Source organism: Mus caroli, chromosome 16 (assembly GCF_900094665.2).
Source record: "Mus caroli chromosome 16, CAROLI_EIJ_v1.1, whole genome shotgun sequence".
Taxonomy (NCBI): domain Eukaryota; kingdom Metazoa; phylum Chordata; class Mammalia; order Rodentia; family Muridae; genus Mus; species Mus caroli.
Window position 1 is genome coordinate 22056456 of NC_034585.1, and position 24564 is coordinate 22081019.

Genomic DNA, 24564 nt, shown 5'->3' on the forward strand with positions numbered 1-24564 from the left:
TTAATGAGTTGAACACAGTTGTTTGGTGTCCTTTAGACATCATGAGCACTAATCTCTATTAGAAGGGAGAAATTGCCAAGATAATCTGCCTATCAGAGGGAGAAGTAAAATACTGAACTTCTTACAGGATTGAACTCAATGCCCTGGGCTCTCTTCCTTGGGGTAAAAGCCACCACTTACTTAAAGACTCTGGTGGTTTCCCACCATTTATTCTACAGGTGGTCAGCATTAGACACTGGACGGGAAGGTAGGAGAGTCTCATAGACAAAATTCAGAAATACCATGAAATCATCTAGATCCTATCTCATAACAACTAATGTATCAGATTTTGTTCCTTGCTTAACTGGGGTTCCACTGTCAGTTTTTCAGCTTTGTTTTGAAATTAGGCATCCATTCTATAGAAAGCACACAAATCTAGGGTGTGTTTTTCCCCCCAAGCTAATAATATTCTCTTAAGATGCTGTGCCGTGGCACTGGGCCACATAGCACATGACAGCCAATGCTTTTAGTACATACAATGACCAATATGTAAGGTGTATCAAAGGCTCCTTTTGTTTATAATGTATTCAGCTTACAAATGAGTTTATCAGGACATATCACCCTGATAAGTCTGATAGCATTAATATATTATATTTGTATTATATTAATACAAAAAGTAGAATTTAAATGGAAAGGAACCTTTCTAAATTTGGCAAACTCGGCAAGAATATTGAAGAATAAAAAGAATAGTCTTTCCACATCTGTGAAATACTGGTGAGACTACCTTGAGGTTAGCCTTTTTTTTTTGAAATGTAAGTGCTAAAGGTAGAAAATCTAAATTTCTGAAGTAGTTTTGTGGAAGATAGATTTAATTTTTTACCGCGTGTTTATTGAAACCTAGACTAAAACAATAATAAGCAATACCTGGCTGGGAGGAAAGTGCATGGGTGGAATTTGGGTTTAGATGCCAGCATAATCCGGACTCAGCCTCACCTTTTATTGCACACCTGAAGGAAAGCAACTGACCCCTTTTCCATCTTCACTATTTAATTGTGTAGGCCATGGTAGGTCAACCATACTCCTGTTGTAGACCCAACACCCAAGGGTGTATGTGTAGCACATATTTGCTTGATTTTTTTTTAAGGGGATGTTAAAAGTTAAAAAAGTAGGGAAGTAGGGTGAATCTGGGGTGATTTGGTGTGGGATAAGTAGGATCAAAATACATTATAATTCTCAAAGAACTAGTAAAAATGAGGAAAAAAAGCAATGAAAGGATAAACTAAAAAGCCAGCAACTCAGTAGTTTCTTTAAGGTATACTACAACGCTTTTAGTGCAAAACAACATCTGCAGTTGAGAAATTGCTCTAGATTTAATGTATAATGGTAGCTGGATGGTCCAGCATAGTGTCTTGTCCTGATGTCACCATAACTAGCCCTGCCCTGATCTTTTGGCATTTCAGCTTTCTTGTCTCACAAAGAAGAGAGCAGCTGGCACAGGCCATGGTCTGTCCACTTCTTTCTCTAAAGTAAATATTCTAACGGGGAATAAAATCCTCTGAGAACCAGAGTAGTCGCCTACCAAAGTGTTTCTTGGGATTTTTACTTTCTGCATGTGTGTACTTCACATATATGTATATCTCAAACACTAGAAAAATAGTGTAGACGAAGGACTAAAACGTTACCAGTGAAGTATTTATTATTCATGTTGTGAAGGCATTCCATGCCTTCAACATCACTCAAACAAGTGAAACTAGAACTAGGCATGATAACATCTTGAAGTCATGTATAGTTTACAGAATTTTCATGCCTGATAACTCCTTGTATTTATTGAACATGGTAAGAGAATAAATGCACAGCTTTGGGCTTCATAGGATTTCATCTTCTGTGATTCTGAAGAGTGAAAGTGTCAGCCAACTATTTCAAGAGTGTGAACACCAATGGAGCCCACTCTACCTCTCTTCCCACTGAGAGTGGACCAGTGCTATCCCCATTTCTAAACTATCAGTTTTTATTTCCTATTAAAGATTCTGGATTGATATTGACATGTTCAAATGTAAGAAAGGGAAGTCTGGTGGGCTCCCTTGTGTGTATGTCGGTGTAAGAAGTTTTATGTAGCAGGAAGCTACTTTGCTGCTGCCATCTGACCTTCCCTTCTTTGCACGTCCTGGGATTTTCAGTGATTGTCTCACGGATGCTCTGGCCTGAGTCCCCATCCTCTTACACTGCAGTTCTTCAGTCTCACCTGCCTATGTGAACACTACTGGCTACTTCATCCTATCTCATGTCGGCCTACTTACAGCTCTAGGAAGGAAAATTGTGTAGCTTCCTTATCTAGGATCAAAATCTCTTCGCTTGCTAGATCTCAGTACCAATATGATTCATCTTATTTCCCATCTTAAATGTATTTGAACAGGAAAACACAATGGCTGAGAGATTTTTTATTGTACCTGAGTTTTTTTTCCCCCTTGAGTTTAAGAAGTCTTATGTATTTTTCCTCTTTCTCTGCATTCTCTCCTAGGAAGCTTCCCTTAACCCCTGACAGTGCACTTTCTACTGTCTTTATGGATGTGCCTTGCAGACTTTCCTCTGGACTGTATTGTCTTTATTGGTCATCTTGCTAATTAATACACAAGTGATAACATGTCAACTTCTTAGCAGTTATTGAAATATTAGATTCCTACTATTGGATACACAGATTCTAAAGTGCAATAGACTCGTCTAAAAAAAAGAAGTAAATAAAGTGAAAGGCCAAAGGTCAGACACTGTCGGATGCAGCTGTCCTACTCCTTCCCAGGACAATACTCCCCGGTTAGGCTGATTGCTGCAGTGGATGTCTAGATGACAATGAAATGGTTGAACGCTTTCTTCCTTTCAGAGTGGATACCCTGGGCCTATGGGGCCTCCTTCAGTGCCGCCATCATTCCGCCCAGAAGATGAGCTCGAGCACTTGACCAAGAAGATGCTGTATGACATGGAGAACCCACCCGCTGAGGACTACTTTGGTGAGTGGGGAGGAGAGCCAACTTCTGGAGTAAATGCCTCATTTCCATTTTGCTAGTGAGCAGTGAGGACTGTTATCAGCTCCTCTGGTGTAGTGTTCACATCTGCTGCATTTGTTACCCACATACCAGTGTGCATGTCTGAGTAGACCACCATGAACCTCAGTGGTTGATAGAGTTATTAGACATGTAAAATCAACACATAAGTTTGCCAGTTTATTAGCTTAGCACCAGGCAAAGATTTATCATCTTGTGTCCAAGTAGCTCTAAATATTTATATCTAATACTTGGAATCTGATGTAGCTTAACTGCATTTTCAGGTCTTACATTAACTGAATTGAGGAGGAAAAAATTATCTTTCTGTTTTCCACTTCTTTTCTCTTCAAACCTATGAAAACTTATGAACAGTGATGTTGTTCTTGCCAGTCTACTAGTATAAGTTGGAGGTATGTGTCATTTGTGAGATGCTATGGACACAGCTTGTCAAGGGAACTTGCAATGCAAAAGGGATGAGACAAACATACAAGTGATTCTGAATGCATAGTGGAGAAGTGAGAGCCCTGTGAATGCTCAGATGAGATTGGACAGATCTTCAACAACCGTAATACAGAGGTTGTTTGTCCTTCAGCCTCATAAAGAATGGTATTTTTGTAGCATCTAAGTAATTTTATTTCTGGGAAAACAATTTTAAAACTGCAACATATTAAAATGTGTAAAATACGAGACCAAGTTTGATTATTACATTGAAGAGGTGCTGAGTTACCCAGTAAGGTGGTATAATATTTTCTAAACATTCATTCTCTGTTTTGTGATAGTCTTATCACAAAGTGCTTTCTGAGTAGGTTCTTGAAGGATGTGGAGAGAAACATCATATGGGTCGCAATAATGAGTAAAGGCTCTGCCAAGGTAGAGAACTGAACAGGCTTTTGCCTCCTCAAGAGCAGTTGCCTTCCATCTTGGGTCAGCTGTCCATGAGTGCTGGAACTGTTAAGCCAGCCTTACCTTCCTCCCCTTGGGACAAGTCTGCTATGTGCCTGTCTGACAGACTGACACCAGTCAAGACTACAACAGGTTAAAGGTACATGCCACGAAGCCTGGCAATTATTTACTCCCTAGAACCCACACAGCGAAGTGGAACTGACTCGTGTGAGTTGTCCTTTGTCCTCCACCAGCATACTGTGGCTCACACATCCTTCATGCCCACTCCCTGCACCTCTGCACCACAAAGTAGGCACGTGAATATTTTAAAAAGTAATTTTTAAAAATAAATTTGCTTCTCGTCCCTTCTGTATGCCCGGTTAGCTCAGTATTGTTAGCTGTTCCATTATCACCTGAGCCCAGTTTCCTACCCTGATGATTCAAAGATGTGGAACCAATGTTCCCTAGCATTCTTTGAACACTAGAAATTCACTATAGAAACAACATTAACCCAAAGAAAGAAAATTGTAAGGCTTAACATAAAGATTATGAGAATTGGCACAAATTCATGGAAAATAGTAACACAGAAACCAAAGCTTAAAGCAGAGCATAGGAAAAGTTTATTGTGCTCTCTTCATTGTAATAGGAGGAGGGTGTATATTAGAATCCAAGATAAACTAAAACTAAGTTAACGATGAAAAATACGGTGTCTGTAATTAAAGAATATTAAAAGTGAAAAGCTGAATTCTGAGCATGTGTTTCAGATATCGTGCAACAATATCTGCTGTAATAAACCGAGCAACTGTATCGACTGTAACAATGGATAAGTGTTACACACTCAGGAAAACAGATAAAAATGATCCCTTAGAACTACCTTAGCTTTACGACATACGAGCTTCAAAAACTGGAGCAAAGTGTTCTGTGAGCCTCTGTTGGTGCTGTTTTATCTACAGGATGGAAACAATCGCTATCTTATATTGTGATTGTGAGTAATGCATGAAATATTTATAGAAAGCACTCAGCCAAGTCCTTGGCATGTAGAATGTGCTCAATAATCAGAGTTCACCAAAGCTCCAGAGGCTTACAGCTTATTTAAGAAAACAAGATATCCCTATTAAAAATCTATCAATAACACTTGATTTAAATTTAACTTGTAGTAACAATAAAAGGTGCATCACCAGCTGTCAAAGTCATCATTGCCAAGTGGAGGCTGCTAACGGTGAGAGGAGAGGAGAGAAGGGTGTGGTTTTACTGGCTGTTTATAATATGGTAGTACTATTTTATGAACTTCAGAAATTAACTGTAATTTCATCTTACAGAAGAATGTAATCCCTTGAAATAGATGTTACTATCATGTTCCCATTAGAGAATTAAGGCCCAGGAATGCTAAGTGATTTTGCTCAATATCAACAAATAACGAGCTGCAGAAGTAGGCTTAAAGTCGTGTGTCAAGCCTGTATTGTTGAGCACCATGCCTGGGATGGAGGGAATTAGAGCAAACACTCAGGGAAGGGCTTATTGGGGAGATTGCCTTTGGAGAGTTGGGCAACAAACCATGAGGATTCTCTTCTAAATATAAAATAAACGGAATGTAAGTGAAGACAGGATTGTTGAAAGATAGCGTCCTTTATGTGGAAAACCTGGAAGTGGCTTTGTGCAGGCTGTTCTGGCAGTGCCTGCCCCAGGCGTGGGTTGTATCTTTGAAAGTGTGTATGTCCCAGAGAGGGCTGTGAAAATTATAGTGTGTTACTCCAACAAGAACACCAAGTGATACATAGCTTCATCCACATTCAGCCAAAGTTCTGAGAAACTCCAGGAAAGGAAGGAAGATCTAGAAGGAGCCACAAAAAGGTATTAGGGAGAGATTAAGCTTGAAGGAGTCTTCAATCTTAGTTCAAGTCATTTGGAAATGGGTCTTAGTTCAATTTGGAAGATAATAGAGAAATACGGTGTTTTCTAATGAAGAAACTTTTGATTTGAAAGGGGGAAATAATGGAATTGATGCCTGGTACAGAAGTGGAAAATACTGGGCAACAGTTGGCTCAAGTCTCTGAAAGATTTCTACACCCTGGCTGGCGTGGCCTTCTCTAATGAGTTGCATGCTGAAGTCTAGTACCATGTGGATTGTTCTGTGGAGAAGGCTTAGGAGCATAGCTGCAGGGTATAGTTTGAATGACATCTCTAACTCTGCTTAGCAATGTGAAGTCGGGAGCAGAAGTACTTGGTGTAGACCTGCCTTTAGCATCCCACTCTTTAAATATGGCCCGTCACCATCTTAGCTGCAGAGAAGCAGTACCACGATGGGTACAGACAGGAGAAGCCCGGGGAGCTCAGTACAAATGTCAGCAGGGTGATGCTATGTGAGTGGGAGAAGAGAGGTCCAGGGACCCGCCTGAAGATGGAGGAGGGGAGATGAAATAGCACTGTTTGCATCATGGGTGTGGCCAACAGAGGAAGATAATGTCCTCTCTTGCTTCCCTCCAGAAGGAGGAGAGACGAAGCAGAGCTTGGAGACTGTAGAAGATTCATATCACCATCTATTAGAAGCAAGGCTGCATGCTTTTGCTTGAGGTCATATCCCTTGGAGTAATCTGTGTTGGTGTAAAACTAGCAAAGGGTGTGTATGTTTGAAGGGAGCAAGATGCTTAGAGAGACCAAGGGGCAAAGAACTAGAAATCATTACGACTTTTGATGGATGGAAAACTTAAAGAGAACTTTAAAACTAGGTATCAAATGGCAGAACTAAGCAGCAAGCATGGCCACTGTGCAACTCCGAGCTTATCTCGTGTGAGTAGTTTTCAAGGAAAGTGTGAAAGGAATGTTAAGCTGTAGACCATCTTGGAATGGCTTCTCGAGGTTATGTGAGCCTTCTATGTTGCCTCACATAACAGACTTTTGTTTTCATCCATTGTGAAAGGAAACACAGTTGGCTGTCCATTTGGAAAGGAAGCACAAATTAACTGCCGCACGTGCACATACACTCGCATGTGTGTGTGTGTGTGTGTGTGTGTGTGTGTGTGTGTGTGTGTCTGAGAGTCTGTCTGAGTCCTTCCTAGGACTGAACACAAATTTGTTGGAATGCAGAATCTCTGAGAGTGGATATACTATATCTGAGAGTGGATGGAAAATGTCTGTCAGCATATTTTAAGCATGTAATATAATTATCTTGGCATTGTTTATATGCTGTTGTCTTATTCCAAAAAAAAGGAAGAAAGAAAGAAAGAGAGAGAGAGAAAGAAAAAAGACTGAAATGTGTGCATTTCACATTTTTCCTAGGCTATTTGAAGAATCACTATGCCTTCGCAGTAGTACAAGGTAAAATCTTGTGTAAGAGAATCTTGTACTAACTGGAAGGATTGCTAGTGGAAGGCATTGAAAATTCTTTGCATGGAAACAGGACTTTGATTGGAATTGGGTTTTACTTTCCTTCCAAAAGATACTTGGACTAGAGTGGAAGGTATGAAGCAGCAAAGACATGACACTTGTGTTAAATCCTCGAGGAAGAAGACAGGAATGGTAATACACTGCTATTCCTGAAGTGATGTCGCCTGTTCACCACACTTAGTGCTAAATATCTTCCCAAATGAAATCAAACTGGAGGTCCGGTGATGTTCATGAATCAGCTCTAGAACGGAGGTCCAGTTCCTCCCTAGGTTCATTGGAGCACTTGGTAACTGACCATATCCACAAACATTGACTGTATGGTTCAGGAGTCTGGAAAATATGATTTAGGTGCATTTGAGATTTTGGAGGGAAGAAGCCCTGGGACCCTTCCTGACAATTACTGAAAGAGAGTCACCTGTGAAGTGGACTTGGCCAATTCTCACAGAACCATGGGGTGAGTTGGTAAATGCCCATTCAGTGTGGAGAATTAATGTTGTGAACAGACAAAACAAAATCTCTGAGAAGTACAGGTGAAAACTCTACTCTTTGATGGGAAAGCCAATGAAATACACATATGCTAAGATATGACTACATCTTTCATCCAGTGTCCATGTCCGACATTGAGTGACTTAGTTATCTAAAATCACTCTTAGCCGCACCTTCAAAATGAGTCTACAACATTTAGTTTTAATCCTGTGTTCAGATGATTAAATGAGGCCAGGTGTGGCAGCTCACACCTTTAATCCCAGCACTTGGGAGGCAGAGGCAGGTGGATCTCTGAATTTGAGGCCAGCTTGGTTTACAGAATGAGTTCCAGGACTGCACAGAGAAACCCTGTCTCAGAGAGCTCTGTAGATATAGGATAGAGATAGAAATCTGAGTCAGAGTAAAGATTTTCTGGCGGTTTTTAAGCACTTACATACTTCTTGCATCATCTGAGTTAGACAAGAGCCTGGGTAAGGGGTTAATATGCTCATTTTCCTTGGGAGATGAACCAGTTGATAATGAGCTTCCGTGCTTTGTGGACACTGTGCTGCCCTCATCAGTCAGAGAGCTGACAAGAAGCAGAATGACCGTGGCTCAGACCTCACTCTGGAGTCTCTCCCCTCTACTTCATTGTGCTCTCTTAGCACGTTGCTGAGTTGGTCATGGTGCAGCTTAGCTCAGTTCGCATGCTGTGTTTGAGTTTCCAGATCTGTACAAAGAGCCGTGTGATTGCTTTGGAAATCGCTTAGCAGGTCTTAACTAAGGTGCTGAGTGATTTGAACCTGATTGTCTTCATTGTTGTGTGACAAGAAAACTATTCCCAGAGGGTCCCTGTTGATTACAGACAGGGGACTGACTCCAGGTGGGCAGTTTCCTTTAGAAAAGCTAGGACCTCAGGTCTTGTTTTCACACACAAATAACCTAATTAAGTAAAAACCCAAAACCACAGCGTTGGAGAAAAAGTAGAAAATGGGTGGTTTAGAAAAAGGTGGTATTGATCAGAGGGGAAAGTTGGTTTTTTGGTTTTATTTTTTCCTTTTTAAGGTGGCTTTGGGTCCTGAGAGTACAGTGGCGTTCAGTTAGACACATTATGGTTTTTAGTTAGACACGTTAGGTGTATTTTCTTTATGGTGATAACTTTTTGTGAAGTATTTTCTCAGAGCAGTTTGGGCTTATAGCACTAAGTCATTTATGTCTTCCACCATAGCATATGTTAAATTTTAGTAAGCTCAGCCAGTATGCTATTAAAACATTGATTTGAAACCTAAGATTCCTAGTTGTTTTTTTTTTTAATGTGGTCCTAGAAGTTTTGTGAGATAGTTTTTCATTTTCTAGAAAATTAAAGCTCAAATCGTTCAGCCAAGGTCTTACAACTGAGACTGACTTGAAAACTGGAGATAGAACTTTTATTTTTCTTTCTAAATAAAGAGTAGAAATTAAAGCTACAGAAATGGCTAGGTTAGTGCTAGTGCCTGCTGTATAGACATGAGGATCTAAGTTTTGACCCCTAGCAACCATGCAAAATTCTGGTCACACTGTACATGGTTGTAACCCCAGGGCTGAGCGGGTGTGCAAAGGTAGAGACCGGAGAATTGTTGTGGTTTGTTACCTTCCAGCCTACTGAAAAACAGCAACTTCCATGTTCCATGGGAGTAAGACAGAAATAAAGGAAGTCACCTGATATCCTCTTCTGATCTTCACATGTGTACCTGCATATTCTTGTACTCACACACACACACACACACACACACACTTAATAAAAAAAATATTTAAAAAAAAATACAAACTAGTGGTAGAAATGGGGAAGGGGCATTAAAAGGTAAAGAAGCACATTGGAATTGATGTTTTTGCAAACTTGATCTGGATACACCATTGCTATACTCAATAAGAATGCATTTGCCGTTATAAATAATGAATTAATAACTTGCTGGTATCTGTATATGCACATTGTCCTGATCTTCTTAATTTTCAAATACAAAAATATATCATTGCCTCTATCTCACCCTTTACATATACCTGGTTGTACCTTTTGTGTCCTTCTTCCTCACAAGTGTATAGATGCAAGGGTAGTGCTTACTTCACAGTAGTGCCCCATCCTTAATGGGTTGGCAAGTGAGAAATGAGAATGATAGGTTGGCAGTTGCTGCAGAGTAGGGGTATTCTTCCACTCATTTATTTATCACCTTTGAATCATAAAATGTTAGTCATGCAAGGTACCTATGCCTAAGGACCTGCTACAGATGGGGAGAAGATGAAATTAATCTCACTCCCCCACCTCAGGGTCACAAGGCACTTAGTGACACAGCCATGAATTATACCCAAATTTTATCATTTCTTTCTTTTTAATCACATAAAGGCACAGGAGAATATGTGAGTAGAGTTGAGATGTTGTTGTTCCATTCAGTGAGGTTAAAATTGGGCTGACAACCTTGGACTTGATCTCATTTCCATGTGTCTTCTGTGAAATCCAGGAGGAAATCCGTAGATTGAAAGCTTACATAGTTGAGATTTTATTCCTAAAGTACTATATCGTATTTTACTTTATACTGTTTCCTCTGTAACCTTTGGCTCCCACAAGAGATTCTTGCCTCTGTAATTTCTTCCCGTTCCAAAAGAATTGGGTCAGAAGACAGGGAATCAAATTGAAAGAAGTATGTCCCCATTTGTACATAAGCTGTCTATAGCAGCTGTTCTAAAAAGGTCATCCTTAAAGTAGCTCCCTCCAATGCCATGAACCACCATCCAAAACTGCCATTTTATATGGACTTGATAGAAACAACAGATATCTACTCATGGGATTACAGTTAGCAACATCCATTTTATCAGAATTATGAAGAAAGTAAAGATGCTCCTACTTCATAATTCAGCATCCTTTGATGATAAGCCATGGAAGCAATTGGCATTCTGAAGGGAGAAAGCACTGGTGGGCCATTATGTACGGCACAAGAAAGTCTTACTTCCCAGACCATACACAGTCTTGTATTGACATGAACGTAAAGCTGAGTCCTGAAGCCACAATGCTAATTATGCATTTTCTGACCTTACATCACAGCCATCTTTTAATGAGAACATGGCTGTCTTTCCCCTACAATTCGCCCTTCCTCTCTACAACCTGAACTTTCCCCACCCTCCGCCTGTCCCCTAAAGCACAGAGATGATGATCTTCTTGCAGATGTTGAAGTGACATCAGGATTGTTGGAAGACTGACATCAGGATTGTTGGAAGACATAATTTATTTACCATCAAGCTATTCTTTGAACATCTGTAGAGTTATGCTTAGTAACTCTATTGTGTTTTTAATTAAGCAGGTTCATTCAGCTACAAATATTTATTGAGCACCTACTAAACACCACTCATTGTTCTGTGTACCTCCAGAGATCATGGAAATTAGGTACACTAGTGACCAAAGAGGAGAAGCATTTGTTAAATCCTCCTCTGCCAAAGGCTTTGATGTAGAACAAAGTTTACAACTGACAGGGAAAAATCCACTTTTCTCCATCAAATTCATGAGAGTTTGCCATAGCAGGGAATGAGCTATGCTAGCTACAACTCAAAAGAAGTCCATAGAAGGAGATGATTACTCCCGGGCCCTAAAATGCTGTGCTGATGTTTTATGTATTGGAAAGATCTCCAAAAAAACAGTTGAACACTTTTCAAGAACAAGCATAGAACCCCCAATGCCACATAAGACACTAAGTCCCACAGACAGGTCATTGTGTCATTCTCTCAATAATGATGACTAATGTCAGCCATTTTGTATCAAATTCTTCCACTGTTACGTCATGCTGCACACTGCTGATCTCAGCCCATTTGACTCTGTCAAACCTTTCATTTGTATAAGTCCTGTTCCTGGGTCCACTGTTACCTAGCAATAAAAATCATTTGTTAGTGTTCAGTACAAGCTAACAGAGGAATTGTCCAGGAGTGTCTTGTAGATGGAAACCATGAAGATGCAGTAGGAAGGAATCATGGAAAGGAATTTTAAGCATCTACTGGTTGGTCATATGATCTCGGTTAAGTTAGACTAGAACTCAGAAAACATATACCTTGTGAACCTCCCAAATTTTATTCTATAGAGGATATGTTCATAATTTTTGTCATGTGTATAAGCTAAACATTATTTTAAAGTGTGTTTTATTTAAATCAATAATTCTAATCTACTTTGTTCATATATATTAATAATCTTCATAACTGGCCTTGTCCCAGTTCTGTCAGGAACACTGGCTGTTATCAGCCATCATGCGTACCTCTTTAAGGTTTCCTTCAGGACTATAAAGCTCTGACCTCAGTCCTAATTTGTTTCTCCAATGCTCAAATGTTAAATAAAATTTAATATAAATTAAAAAGAAAGTCAAACTCGTTATCTTTATTAGAGGCAATAGATTGGGTAATGATCCTGGCATCCAGTGTTGTAATCCTTCAGCTCCTCAGACTGTCCCCCTGTCCAGGTGATCCATGACAACATGGTAAGCCAGTCTCTTTTCTACTGGTGTTAACTGCAATGTTGGGGTCTATCTGTAACTTGATCTGTTGACATCTTTAGAGCTTTGTGATTCTTTTGCTTCAACCACTTTTCATAGTTTCTCTGTACACTGTTGAATTATATGGATTAGATAATGGCCATTCTGTATAATGTTACAACAGTGTTTGCTTCAGAGTTCCAATGTAACACAAGTCAATTTCCAAGACCAGTTATACTCACTTTGAACTGCCCACCCTAACCCCGTTCCCTGGGGTTTATGAGGAAGATCACTGCATTGAAAGATCAAGTGCCAAGTAATCAGATTAAAATAGGGTTGTAGACTATGACAAAGCACAGCACTGATGCCATACGATTACTTAAGGGCTTCTGGGGTCAGTGTCACTAATGGTACTTGGCATAAATAAGAGATACTAATATTGCTGACCATCAATGTGACATTGGTATTTAATGTAAATGATACAGCACTGTCATAAAAAAGAACAAGTCATCATTTGATGGATGGCACAGAGGAATGAGCCCTTGATTTGGAGGCAAGTAATCCAAGCATAAGATGGGTCTTTTTCTCTGTGCCCCTGCTGCCATTTGACTTTTTGTGCTGTCCTTAGGATGTTTTCTTATATGTTAACTAAGAACATGTTAGCAGTCTTCAGATTATTTCCCAGAAAACAAAGACACAGAAGTAACTCAGCTTGCAGTATAGATAATGGTATGGTACATGAGGCTCTGAGATCAGTCCCCAGAACAAGAGAGAGCTAAAGCAGAGAGTGAGAGAATGAAAGATTCAGGGGTGAGACTCCATCACAGGCTTTCTTAACAACTTTTCTGGGCCTCCATTATTTTACTTATCTCAAAGAAGATTACTACCTCTAATCTATTTTATACACCTATTGCCAGAATAATATTAAATAAGTAAACATGTAAATGTGTTATACACCAGTAGAACCCTCAAAAACTAAAGAGGTGTTAGCATTTCCTCCCTGGGCTACATCCAGTTTGATTTATGGCATTTGAAATTAGCATATCATAACCTCTCTGATATTTTCGTGAATTAATGCTTTGTGATTTTATATGGTGTTATCTTGTTACTCTTGTTATTGGAGTATCATAAGAGGATCTAAGACATGGGTTTTACTCACTCTGTGTGAGAAAGCAACACCCCAAGATACACCACAGTGTTCTCATTTGCTGAGCAAACTACTCTTGCTTTTTCATGTGGAATGCAGAAAACTATTGAACAAAAGGACAAAATGAATTTTGACTCAGGTGGTACAGAATGAATCATAACCTTCTTTCTTATCTAAGATGTAAAGAAAAGAATAAAACTAATGCAGTAGATGGCTGTGTCAGCATAATCCAGACAGCCTGTTTTTCAACAGAACAGAGAATACTTTTCTACCAAGCTGAGAATTGCAGGTAGGACCAAAACCTGGTTAATTTTTTTTCTTTTTTAAAACTTTGATCAAAGGATCTCTATGTCCTTGCTTCGCAAGCCAATCAGAGGGTTCTGTTCCCACCAGCAAATATTGCCCAGACTGTTCAGAAATCCACCTATAATCCCAACTGAGCAATTAGGGGACAGAAAGTTGACTATGTGCTTAATGTGTGCTCCCCATATCAGCGTACCAGGTGGTCAGTATGGGGGATATACCATCAAAAGATGCTTCCTAAGTCATAGTGTTCTTGGCCTTATTGGGGGAATTATTTAAAATAAAATATAGACTTTATCCTTCTAGAATCTCGACCCAGATTTATTACCTAATCAGTTGCCTGTGACTGTAATGTAAAAATATTCTTTAATTAAGAGGCACTTTTAAGACCTCTGTTTTCTCCAATTGTTCTTCAATTTACAATTTTAGTGGGTCTCATCATGGTCCTGTGTGTATGTGTGTGCATGCGTGTGTGTGTCTGTTTTACATGCCTATTGGTCTACTTACTGATTTGTAACATTCCCCAGGAAAGACTACAAATCTTTAAGTTGCTTTTTTTTTTTTCTTCAGAAAGCAAAGTGAGGAACTGTGATGTTTTTAGAAGTCCCATGTCACTCCATCAGGGCTTTTGCTCTCAGTAGATATTCCCTAGAATAGTTCTATTTTACAAACTGCACTATTATCTCTGGTTAAAACTGGACCAACATAGAGTAAGCACTTAGTCTATTTGGAACACTTTCATTTGCTTTGTCTATGTATCATTACTGTTACCCTTTAAGACAGATGTTCTTCTTTTACAGATGATAAAATGGAGGCATAAGCAAGTTAAAGATGTTTCCTAAGGTCTATCAATTATAGTTGCTATTTGATCCCACAGCCTGTCTTTTGACACCTGCATATATTGAATCTATGACCACAGCTGGCAGAAGGGATTCAAGTCATAGCAAAACCACAACATCTGTGCTAATATCCTAACCCATGTCTCCCTTTGTTTCTTCTGGAAGATGTCTCTTAGAGTACTTTCTTTTCCTCTGGTTGAAGGGGCCCACAAATGACCAAGGAAGTAGATGGGAATCCAGACCTGCCATCAGTCTCTTTGCCCTATGTCAAATGTCTGCAGAGACAAAGAGTTAGCTTGTCTAACAAATGTGCAGTGTTCAGATTCTTGATGTGAGGGTACCTGAGACCTGTATCCCCATTCCTTCTCTCATCCTAGGCTTGACTGAACTTGGCTATTCATGTTTCAGCTGAGAAACTCCACACACTATCTCAGTCCAGGTTACCGTCTTTCGCAAGTGGATATAATTACTTTTGATTTTTAGCAGTCCATCTCAGTGATATCTTCTAAACTAAGGAACCTTTTAAAAAGCTGATCCAGTCCACAGGCAAACTGGAAGAGAGAGAGAGAGAGAACAAGGGGCAAGGATTTCATATTGAAAATAAGGTTACCCTGTTGTCATGTCCTTAGACAAAGGAGTTCAATGCAATAGCTAGCAATTGGCTCGCTCAGTCGGAAGTTGATGCTATTTTAGGTCATCAGCAGGAGTGTCAATGTATCTGTGAATTTTGGCATTTTGTTTCATTAAGGTGGTTCAGGAAGCCAGACACTGATTAACTGATTATTCAACTTGGTTCCCACTCCTAATTTTGGATGTGTGGTGTCTTCAGGCAGCTGTTGTGACACCCTGCTTCTAAAGAAAACTTTGCTTGTGCCTCTAAAGCAATTCTGGGAATAATTTACCCCACATCCTACTCTCCTGGATTCTCTGCATCTCTGGTGACAGATGCCATGGAGATACTGTTGCTTCTGGATCCTGGCATTTCTAGGAAGTACCAGGCGTGCACTGCCAGAGGCCATCCAAACTGCCTGCATTCTCACTGGTACACTGGGCTCAAAGTGGACTTTCTTATGGAAATTACATAAGAAGATGCTCATGCCTCAGCACAAAAGTCTTTTTGAAGGGAAGAGAAACCCTACCCAGACCACAGGATGTGTATAGGTAAGACTAGGAAAATTCTAGACTCTGCTGGTAAGAATTTGGAATCTGATTGTATCTGTAAGTGTGCTTTTAAGTAAGAAGGAAGGGCAAGGATTTCTATTTTGGAAACCTGAGTCTTCTTTGTCCGTTTGTTTAATCACTGAGTGGTTATTGTAGGCCTATTATGCACCAAACATTTTCACTAAGCATTAGTCTAAAAGTTGAGGGCAGAAATGCCTACTAAAAAAATTAGATAATGAATATATTACTAGAGATTTGTGATACTATGGAAAGAAATATTTTTTGCTGAGATTGAAGCCACAGGTAAGTGTTAGCTCGTGTACATTGTGTCAGAGCTAAATAGTAATTAAATGTTTCAGGTAACCCATTTCCAACAATCCAGTAGGAACACAGGGAGAAGAGCAACAGAGATTATAAAGCATGCGGTGTGAATACAGAAGGTGCATGGAAAAGAGAAATGAGACTAAAGGGCTGAGCGATGTCCAGATGACTTGTAGCTGCTCTTTCAAATAAGTAAAGACCAAGATGGGTTTCTTTTTTTTTTTTAATATGCATAGGTGTGATAGTGTCAGATAGCTCAGAACTGGACACGTACAGATAGTTGTGAGCTGCCATGCCATAAATTGAACCCCTGTTCTCTGAAAAGCAGCCAGTGCTCCTAAACACTGAGCCATCTCTCCAGTCCCATAGCCAAGATATTAGTTAGGGATAATTCTGGATCCTGTTGTGGGGAGCGCTGTTGACTCTATGGAAGCTTGGAGATTGGACTGTGCTCATTTTCACCAATCTGAAGGAGACAAGAGCCTGACCAGAGCAGCTGAGATTTAACAATTTTGCAGTCTGGGTGAGGAGTAAGGACAGGTTAAGGTTCATTGCTAAGCTGCTGTCTTAGGTAGGAAAATACCATTAAGTGAGATGAGAAAACAGACTTAGTAGTGGTTGTGCATGAACCTACTAAGGGCTTTCCTATTTGGAAGTTGTTTAATTTTCATCCATCAGTACTTATTGAGCACCTGCTGTGTACACTTACACATCATTTCACATTGTTACAACAACAGAGTAAAACAGACAAAGTCCTTCTGCTAAGAGGCTCACATTCTAGTAATTGTACACACTGAGAATGACAGACATAGAGGACCATGTAGACAACAAGCTGGAAAGGGTGACAGCACACACATCAGTGGGGACGAAACAGGGCAGAGCATGGTGGGTGGTGGGACAGCTGCCACCCCCTGTGGTCAGATCTCTTGTGTCTATTATTGTTCCTGACTTATTGTTGTCATCTTATAAATTGTGAACTTCCCCTGAGACAGGAATGCATACAATGAAAACATTTCCAATCACACTTATTTCTCTGTAATAATATATGCAGCCAACATAAAATATGCCAGGAGAAACAAAGAGAGAGGAGGAAGACACTCCCCACACACTCATCCTTGTTTCTCTAAAACCTAGAGCTTGAAGGCAAGAAGTCACAGAAAGGAACCCAAGATTTAATCCAAATCTCTTCCAAGGATCCAGTTTGACATGACAACGTTCCACTGTCACCTCCAAATGTGTTGGGATGTTTTGTAGCACTCCTGGGCATGTGTAGCTCATGGCAGACAGGTTGAAGGAGATTGACAGTGAAACCTGAGAGTAGTGAGCATATTAGCATAATATCAGGGCTAGCAGAATGTCAAAACTTAGGTAATTTGACTTCTCTTGCTTGATTCTGAACTTGGAACCAATCTCAAATGATAACCAAAGGTAAAATTGGCAATTGCCAGCTCAGATGTTAAGATATTTCATATTTGTTGGATCACTGTAAATACTGAAGCAAAGTAGAAGACATTGGTATAGTGTTATATTCATTTAATTGATAGGTCGTTCTAGACAATTAAGTCAAGATAGAGTAATCTGAAGTTCTTTAGCATAAATGGAATCCTAGCCTTTAAAGATGGAGACATTTCTTGTCCATCTTTCTCCGTTTAGTACAAAATCAGCCCTTAATAACTGATGACCATTTATGGAATAGTGATTATGGACTAAGCACATTATTAAATACTTTTGTAGTAGATCATGCTTCATCATGCCTGCATAATAGGTAGTCACTCAGATCTAGTATTATGGATGAAAAAGTCAATCCTAAGACAGTTCTAAACCTGGACCAAGGTCACACAGATTGTTAAGAGGCAGACCTCTTGGTCTTTTTAAGGGAAGTCTCTGTTCTGACTTGCTTAACAAATAAGTGTTTCAAATGGAGCCACTTGTCCTCGTAGCTATAATGTTGTACAGGATTCTGCCATCTGTACCATATACTACTGTACTTTCTGTCAGTCACACTGTTATCTAAGGAATGTCAAACCAAGATTGCTGGAATGGAAAGGGCCCTGACGTTTTGGGTTCTAAGCATGAAGAGTAAGAATCATCCAAGGGAGCAACATTTTCATGAGACAAAGCTATGTGCCCATATGCGCTGTACATGTATAAGTCTGTATAGAGAGAGATGACAGATACAGATGGCAGATAGGTAGATAGATAGATAGGTAGGTAGATGATAGGTAGATAGGTAGAGAGATGATAGATAGAAAATTAAACAGACACAGATATCCTTAGGCCCATGCCCCCTGACAAATTTTAATTGACTATGGCATATTCTTAGTTATAATGGAATTAAAAACTAAGTTGAGAATTACTGATCAAGTTTCATCTTGTCACATCATAGACCTGAAGACAGAAACACACTGGCACTACTTTCAGAAGGTCCTCTGTGACACATCTGTGTAAGGAACCCTGGTTCTATGACTTTCACTAATAGTGATTTTCATTTTTATTTCACAAAACGATATTTCTGGATTGCATCATGCCTTGCTTCATGGTTGCGGTGGAACATAAGTGAGCAGGCAGGGGTTTTTACTGTGCCTGGGGTCCCATGATAGATGTGTTGGTAAGGGAGGATGTGTTCACTGGTTTCTGCTGAGATTCACCTGTTCACTAATGACAGCTCCTCAGCACATTTTCATAGTGGTAGGTCTGTGGGCTGCATAGCCTTTGTGTGTGTGTTTTCAATTTCAGTTCCTTTGATAACTGAGCAAATAACAGAGATGATGAAACCTAACAATTAATCTCCTAGATTGTGTGTCATTTCTCCTTTTCAGTGAGTCAGTATGTTTGGTAATGACACAGGAGATTAGAAGGTTGCAACGTGTGCTTCAGTGAATGCTTGTGGGAAACTCACTATTTGTCCATCACAGATTTAAGTGGAGTGAATGAGAGTTTTGCTGCACAGAATATCCAGGATGGAGAAAAGATAAATAAATTTGGAAGTCTTTGCTCTCAAGAAACTCATAGACTGTCACAGGTTAGACAACCAAAAATGTATAATAACCCTTTCCCTATGAGGTATCTGTGCATATGACCAAAGGATGTCTTGGGACATGGAAAGCATTGGTAGCTTAAGGGCTGATACCTGAGCTGCATCTGTAAGGAAAGACTCCTTCCCTTGTAGAAAGGAGAAGAAAGGCATGATAAAATAAGAACTTGGTAGAAAGGAAGGCAGGGAAAGTGGGGAGCAGTGTTCCCTCTTGAGATAGCAGAATGTCTCCAGCACTAACAGGGTGATGAGCCAGCAGTAGGGACGTGGAAGGAGAGACAGTCTGTGTTCAGTGAGGAGCTGGTCCATGCCACTAGATCTGTGTTTGATCCAGGAGAGAACAACTGTTCCTGTTGCCAAGTAGCACTGCTAGTGACTGAGATGATCTCACAGAGGCACCTCGTGTAGCAGAGTACAGACTTGCCAGGTGGAACAGAAAGATGGTATTGGTGTCTTTTACTCATGCTTCAAAACAGGAAGTGCCTAAGTAAGCAGCTTTTCAGATCAAAGCAGCCGTGTTTTACCTGCCCTTGGGTTCTCCCGCATCAGCAGGACTATGGCATATGGCTGCTGTGCAAAGATTCCACCAAATGCACCAGAAGGCAGATCACCCAATCTTTAGAAGGGGAAATGTATATACATCTAGATTTGAATGTTGCTTCCAAGTTTCAACAAAAAGGCAAGCTGTCAGAAAACCCCTCACATGTGTATTCTCAACGGAGTTCTTGTGTTTGTTTGGTCCTGGTGCCTACTGAAGAGTTTGTCTATGTTTACAATGGAAAAGACCTTGGGAGCCATCTCCAAATCTTGTTTGTTTGTTTTAATAAAACTAGAGAGAATGGCTCCATGCATCATTGGGAGCACACATGTGATCCTTCCATTCATGTGGAAGCCTGACTTCCTTTTCATGCTGTTACTAATCAAGTGTTCATTAGTCATGAATTAGTGAGTTATCCCAGGGCATGCCTTGATATCACAGTCCCTGTTCACTCGTGCTCATTTAATACCGTTTCCATTACCTAGAATATACTGTGGCTTACATATATTAAGTGGAAAATTCTAGAAAGAAACAGATTGTAAAGTTTGAATGACATGTCATTCTGGGGAACATGCTGAAACCTCACACCATCCTTCTTCATCCAGTCGGGACATGAGCATTCCCTGAGGCCTTTGCCTCCCATGACACCTGTAGTAGCCCACTCTACCACTGCTGATACCAGGAAGGCAGTCGTACGGACAGAAAGGGTATGGCCAGTAACTTTATTCCATGTAGAAGTGGCCTCTGAAAAAAAAGCCAGAGGTGCTGCTGATTCAGACATGCCAGAGGCTGACAGCTGCTTCCAATAAGTGCAAGGTGAAACTACTCATGTGAATAGGAGAAGGGGGAAGACCCGACTGCTGAGCCTGCTAAACTCTGCAGAAAACCGAATCTTAGTATCCATGGAGAAAGTAATTCATGACAATGTTTCTATCTTGCCTTAAACTGCAAAAATTATGATCGCAGTGAGTAATAAATGATCTAGTTCTGTACTATCAGTGATTAGGGGCATCAAAGGGGACAGTCTCAGGAAGAAAATGGGCACGTACTAGAGAAATAAGAAAGACAAAATAGATAAATGTTTGGTAAAGATGTGTGATTGAATTTATCATCTATATGCTTGGTTCCCTCCATTTTTTTATACTAAAAAACATCTTTGTTCTTTATTTTTCTGAAGTTCATGTGTATGTACATATGTGTGTGTATATATATATATATATATATGTGTGTGTGTGTGTGTGTGTGTGCAATATTATCATTTCTGTACCCCATTTTTCTCCTTAAAATCCTTGTATACACCCCCACACACACAAGATTCCTTCCAACTTCATGTCTTTTTTTTTTTAATTCATTCCAGTTAGTGCTGCGATATGTTCCCAGATGTGGGGAGACCATCCACTGGTATATGAGAAAACTACCAGCATCCATACCCTCCATAAAGACACACACACACACACACACACACACCGCCCAGCGACTATCTTGCAAGCTGCCTGTAGTTCCTCAGCATAGCATGAGGCCTTGAGAGAGATGAGCTGATGATCTCCACTGCCCTTTCAAAGCGGCCTTAGGTTAGAAAGTGAGCTTGGCCCAGTTGAGACCCTTAGCCTTTCTGACTTCTTCTCACACTAGCTCAATTAAGTGGAGAAAGAATTTTATTGATGATGAAAATTGTATCAGTATTTTTTATGTTGCCCAAAACAATCAGCATTGTTTTATTGTTTTATTTTCCTATTGATACAGTAAATTACTACAAATGTGGGGCCTAAAGCAACACATATTTGTTATCTCACTGAATGTATCAAAATTCAAGATATTAGCAAGGCTCCATTAATTTTTTTTCAGCCCGCAGAAGCAGTCCTGTTTGCCTTAGCCCTCTCTCCAGGCTTCGCATAGCCCCCAGCAATGGCATTTCTGACCATTTTTTCCACTAGTCACATGTCCATTGATCACACCTTGGGAAGATTCTGCAGTTTTTAAGAAACTATGACATTAGATTGTGTCCATTTGGATCTCTTCAGATACTCTGCCCCTCAAGATTACATTTGCCAAATTCCCAGGAACATAACCCAGGTGCCCAGCGTTAAGACAGTCCTCCTTAGGTGATGTAAGCTTGTGTCGTGGCCTTCAGTAAATAGCTGACTGACCTAGAGAGAGCAAAGCTGGTGTGGTCTTTGGAGATGTAAGAATACCTGTGTTGTTTGTTAAAGGATTGAATTCTTGCTTTAAATGCTAATCTTGGAAAAAAAATTTCTGACTTGTAATTTGATAAAAGGACTTCTGATTGGATGGCAGGTGTTAATGGAGCTGCAGCTGTGGAAAACACCATTCTTACTTGACCTGAGGCCCTGGCAGTTATGATAAACTGGTACTACCAAGGAAAGTGGGTCTCGTTTTTTCTTTTTTAAGATTTATTTTATGTATTCACCAAATCTCTTCAGACACACAAGAAGAGGGCATCAGACCCCATTACAGGTGGTTGTGAGCCACCCTGTGGTTGCTGGGATTTGAACTCCAGACCTTCGGAAGAGCAGTCAGTGCTCTTAACCACTGAGCCATCTCCCCAGCCCAGAAGTGGGTCTTTTTAATAGAGCATTGGAAATGATAATGTACAGAAGCCTGGCCAAGCTTCTCCTTGGCATGGCCCATTTTCCTTGGTACAGGCTTCCTCCTCCATTCCTCTGGTCTTACCCCCTCCTTCGTTATTTTCATTAACAAAGAAATTCAGGGAAGAACTGCAGGAATAAAGATGTGGGGAAATTAAATGTGTTAAAGAATGAACAGGTAACTGAAAGCAATTAGGAGGAAAGATTGCCCGCCCAACCCCATCCTGCCTGATCAATTTTGTTTCCTGAGAACTTGTAAGTCAAGTTCTAGAACTGAGCAGTGGAAAGCTCCCGTCTGGTAGAAGACTAGCAGGACCTGAGGGATGTAGGACTGAAGCTCTCCGAAAGAACATGAGCATCCCAGCATGAGTTCTCTCAGATTAGGACGCAAACATGGTTCCCTGATGGAACTGTTTCTCTCCAGCAGTGAGAAGCAGGTCAGATGAAGTTCGGAAATGAATAAAGTTGTTTTAAGATCTAGAAAGGAGATGAGTGAGGAGTGTGTTCTGCTTAAAGATGAGCTCGAGAGGACCCACTCTCCCATGAGCTGCAATTATTTCATTACCACCTGATTGCCAGTCAAATAGAGCATTATATCAAGCAAGATTGGTCATTAAAAAAGAATCCTAAGAAGGATAAAGCAAACTTTTCCAAGCTGCCTGAATTAGATTACATTGTCAGGAAGTAAGAAGACAGTGCATCGGCTAGAATGTTGTTGTGCATAGATTAAGCTTTGGGGAATATAAATAAAATCCCTTTAAGGTGAATGCCCAGTGTTGTGGCTGTTCTTCGTTGTTGTCCTCTTTACTCTATTTTGCCTTAAAAATAAGATTTTCCTCTTCCTTGGGTGAGGGACAAGCTAGACAAGCAATAGATTAGAATTAGGTTGTAAAGTGGCTGATCCTGAGTTCGTGGCCACTATTGTTATACTTCTGTTACTCAGCAGCAATCCTAGTCTGCATCTGAGGCTCTCTTGTGACCATGAGTAGCTATGATGTCCTGTGTGGCCACGTTGGAAAATGGATTTGGAGTCAGGAGATCACAGTCTATCTGCAGAATTTTTGACTTTCCTTCACCAAAAAAGCAAGCATGTTTGTGTGTGTGTGTGTGTGTGGTATGAGCTTACAGTGTGTGATAGTTTCCCAACTTTTAACATTAGTCTCAGTTACTACAATGTATTGCTTAGAATTAGTTCACCATTCAGTTTTGCAGCATCATAGTCTGGGAGTTAGTTCAAATGGCTTAATTTAATTACACTTAAATTGTACACACCACTCTAGCTTTATATGCAAACCATAGGGCTGGAGACTATTTTACTAAATTTAAATGTTTAATAATTCATTTTTCCATCTGAGAATTATATTTTGCACATATTGTTTAATGTTTTAAAGTTCCCCTTGAAACTTATTATCAACATACAAATTCTTGACAGGGCATTAAAAAATTTGGTCCAGGATTGCTGAGTTCAGTGTTTTGTTATGTAGCAACACTGAACACCTCTGGTTAACTGGGTATTTGTAAAGCTTAAAACAGTGTTGGGGGTCCTATACACTTTGGCAGCTGCCCCATGGCAGATTGACAACTTCTAGTTCCTTAGAGACAGACAACATGTTGCCTCTTTGCCACCTGTGATTAAGTAAATGTTTGAGAGTCAGAGTCCTGGGGGTAATTGGGAGACATAGAAGTTAATTATTCTGCGAACCTTTGGAAACTCCTTCCCTGAGGAATTTGTCAAACAGCAAAGAATCATCTGTCTAGGGTAGTTTTAATACCAAGCTGCCTGAAGGCAGGTGCACAGATGAGATAGCTTGTGATGACATGGTGATGCCTTTCCTAAGACTGAAAACAGTCCTGGAGAAAGACCTATTCTAAGGAGTATAGGGTCAAGAACCTGACAGTATTGAGCCCTTTTTTGAAATTGCAGCTAGTTGGTGCTGCCTGATAGCTTGAATTCCAGGATAGTCTGTGATAACAACTGTTAGTTATCACTCCCCCCCAAAATTATATGCATCAGTCACTCAAATAGGAGTATTTCAAATCTTTGCTGATCCTAAACACAATTCTCCTTGAACAGGTAGTTTGCTTGACTCAGGTCTAAAAGACATTGAAATTTGTTGAGTTTGCTTCTTCCCCACCATGATAGACTGTATCCTCTCAGAATGTAAGACCAAAAAAAGACACACTGCTTCCTTTAACTTGGTCCCCATTAGTCATGGTAGTAAGGAAGGCAGCTCATGTAATAGGGTCACCAAACCAACCCAAGAGGCTGGAAGCCTCATTGCTCAATTCTACTGAACTTTGGAGGCACTCTTTACTACTATTTATTCTTTTTTTTTTTTTTTTTTTTTTTTTGGTTTTTCGAGACAGGGTTTCTCTGCATAGCCCTGGC

General features: G+C 40.1%; 1 protein-coding gene across 10 annotated transcripts in view; it reads left to right on the forward strand.

Moving 5' to 3' along the window:
* Positions 1-24564, forward strand: part of Lpp (LIM domain containing preferred translocation partner in lipoma) — a 590743-nt gene that overhangs the window by 445849 nt on the left and 120330 nt on the right. For all 10 annotated transcript variants that reach the window (XM_021185104.2, XM_029470450.1, XM_029470446.1 and 7 more), the window contains one exon: positions 2855-2981. In XM_021185104.2, the coding sequence (XP_021040763.1) occupies positions 2855-2981 (127 nt within the window). The remainder of the gene's footprint in view (positions 1-2854; positions 2982-24564) is intronic.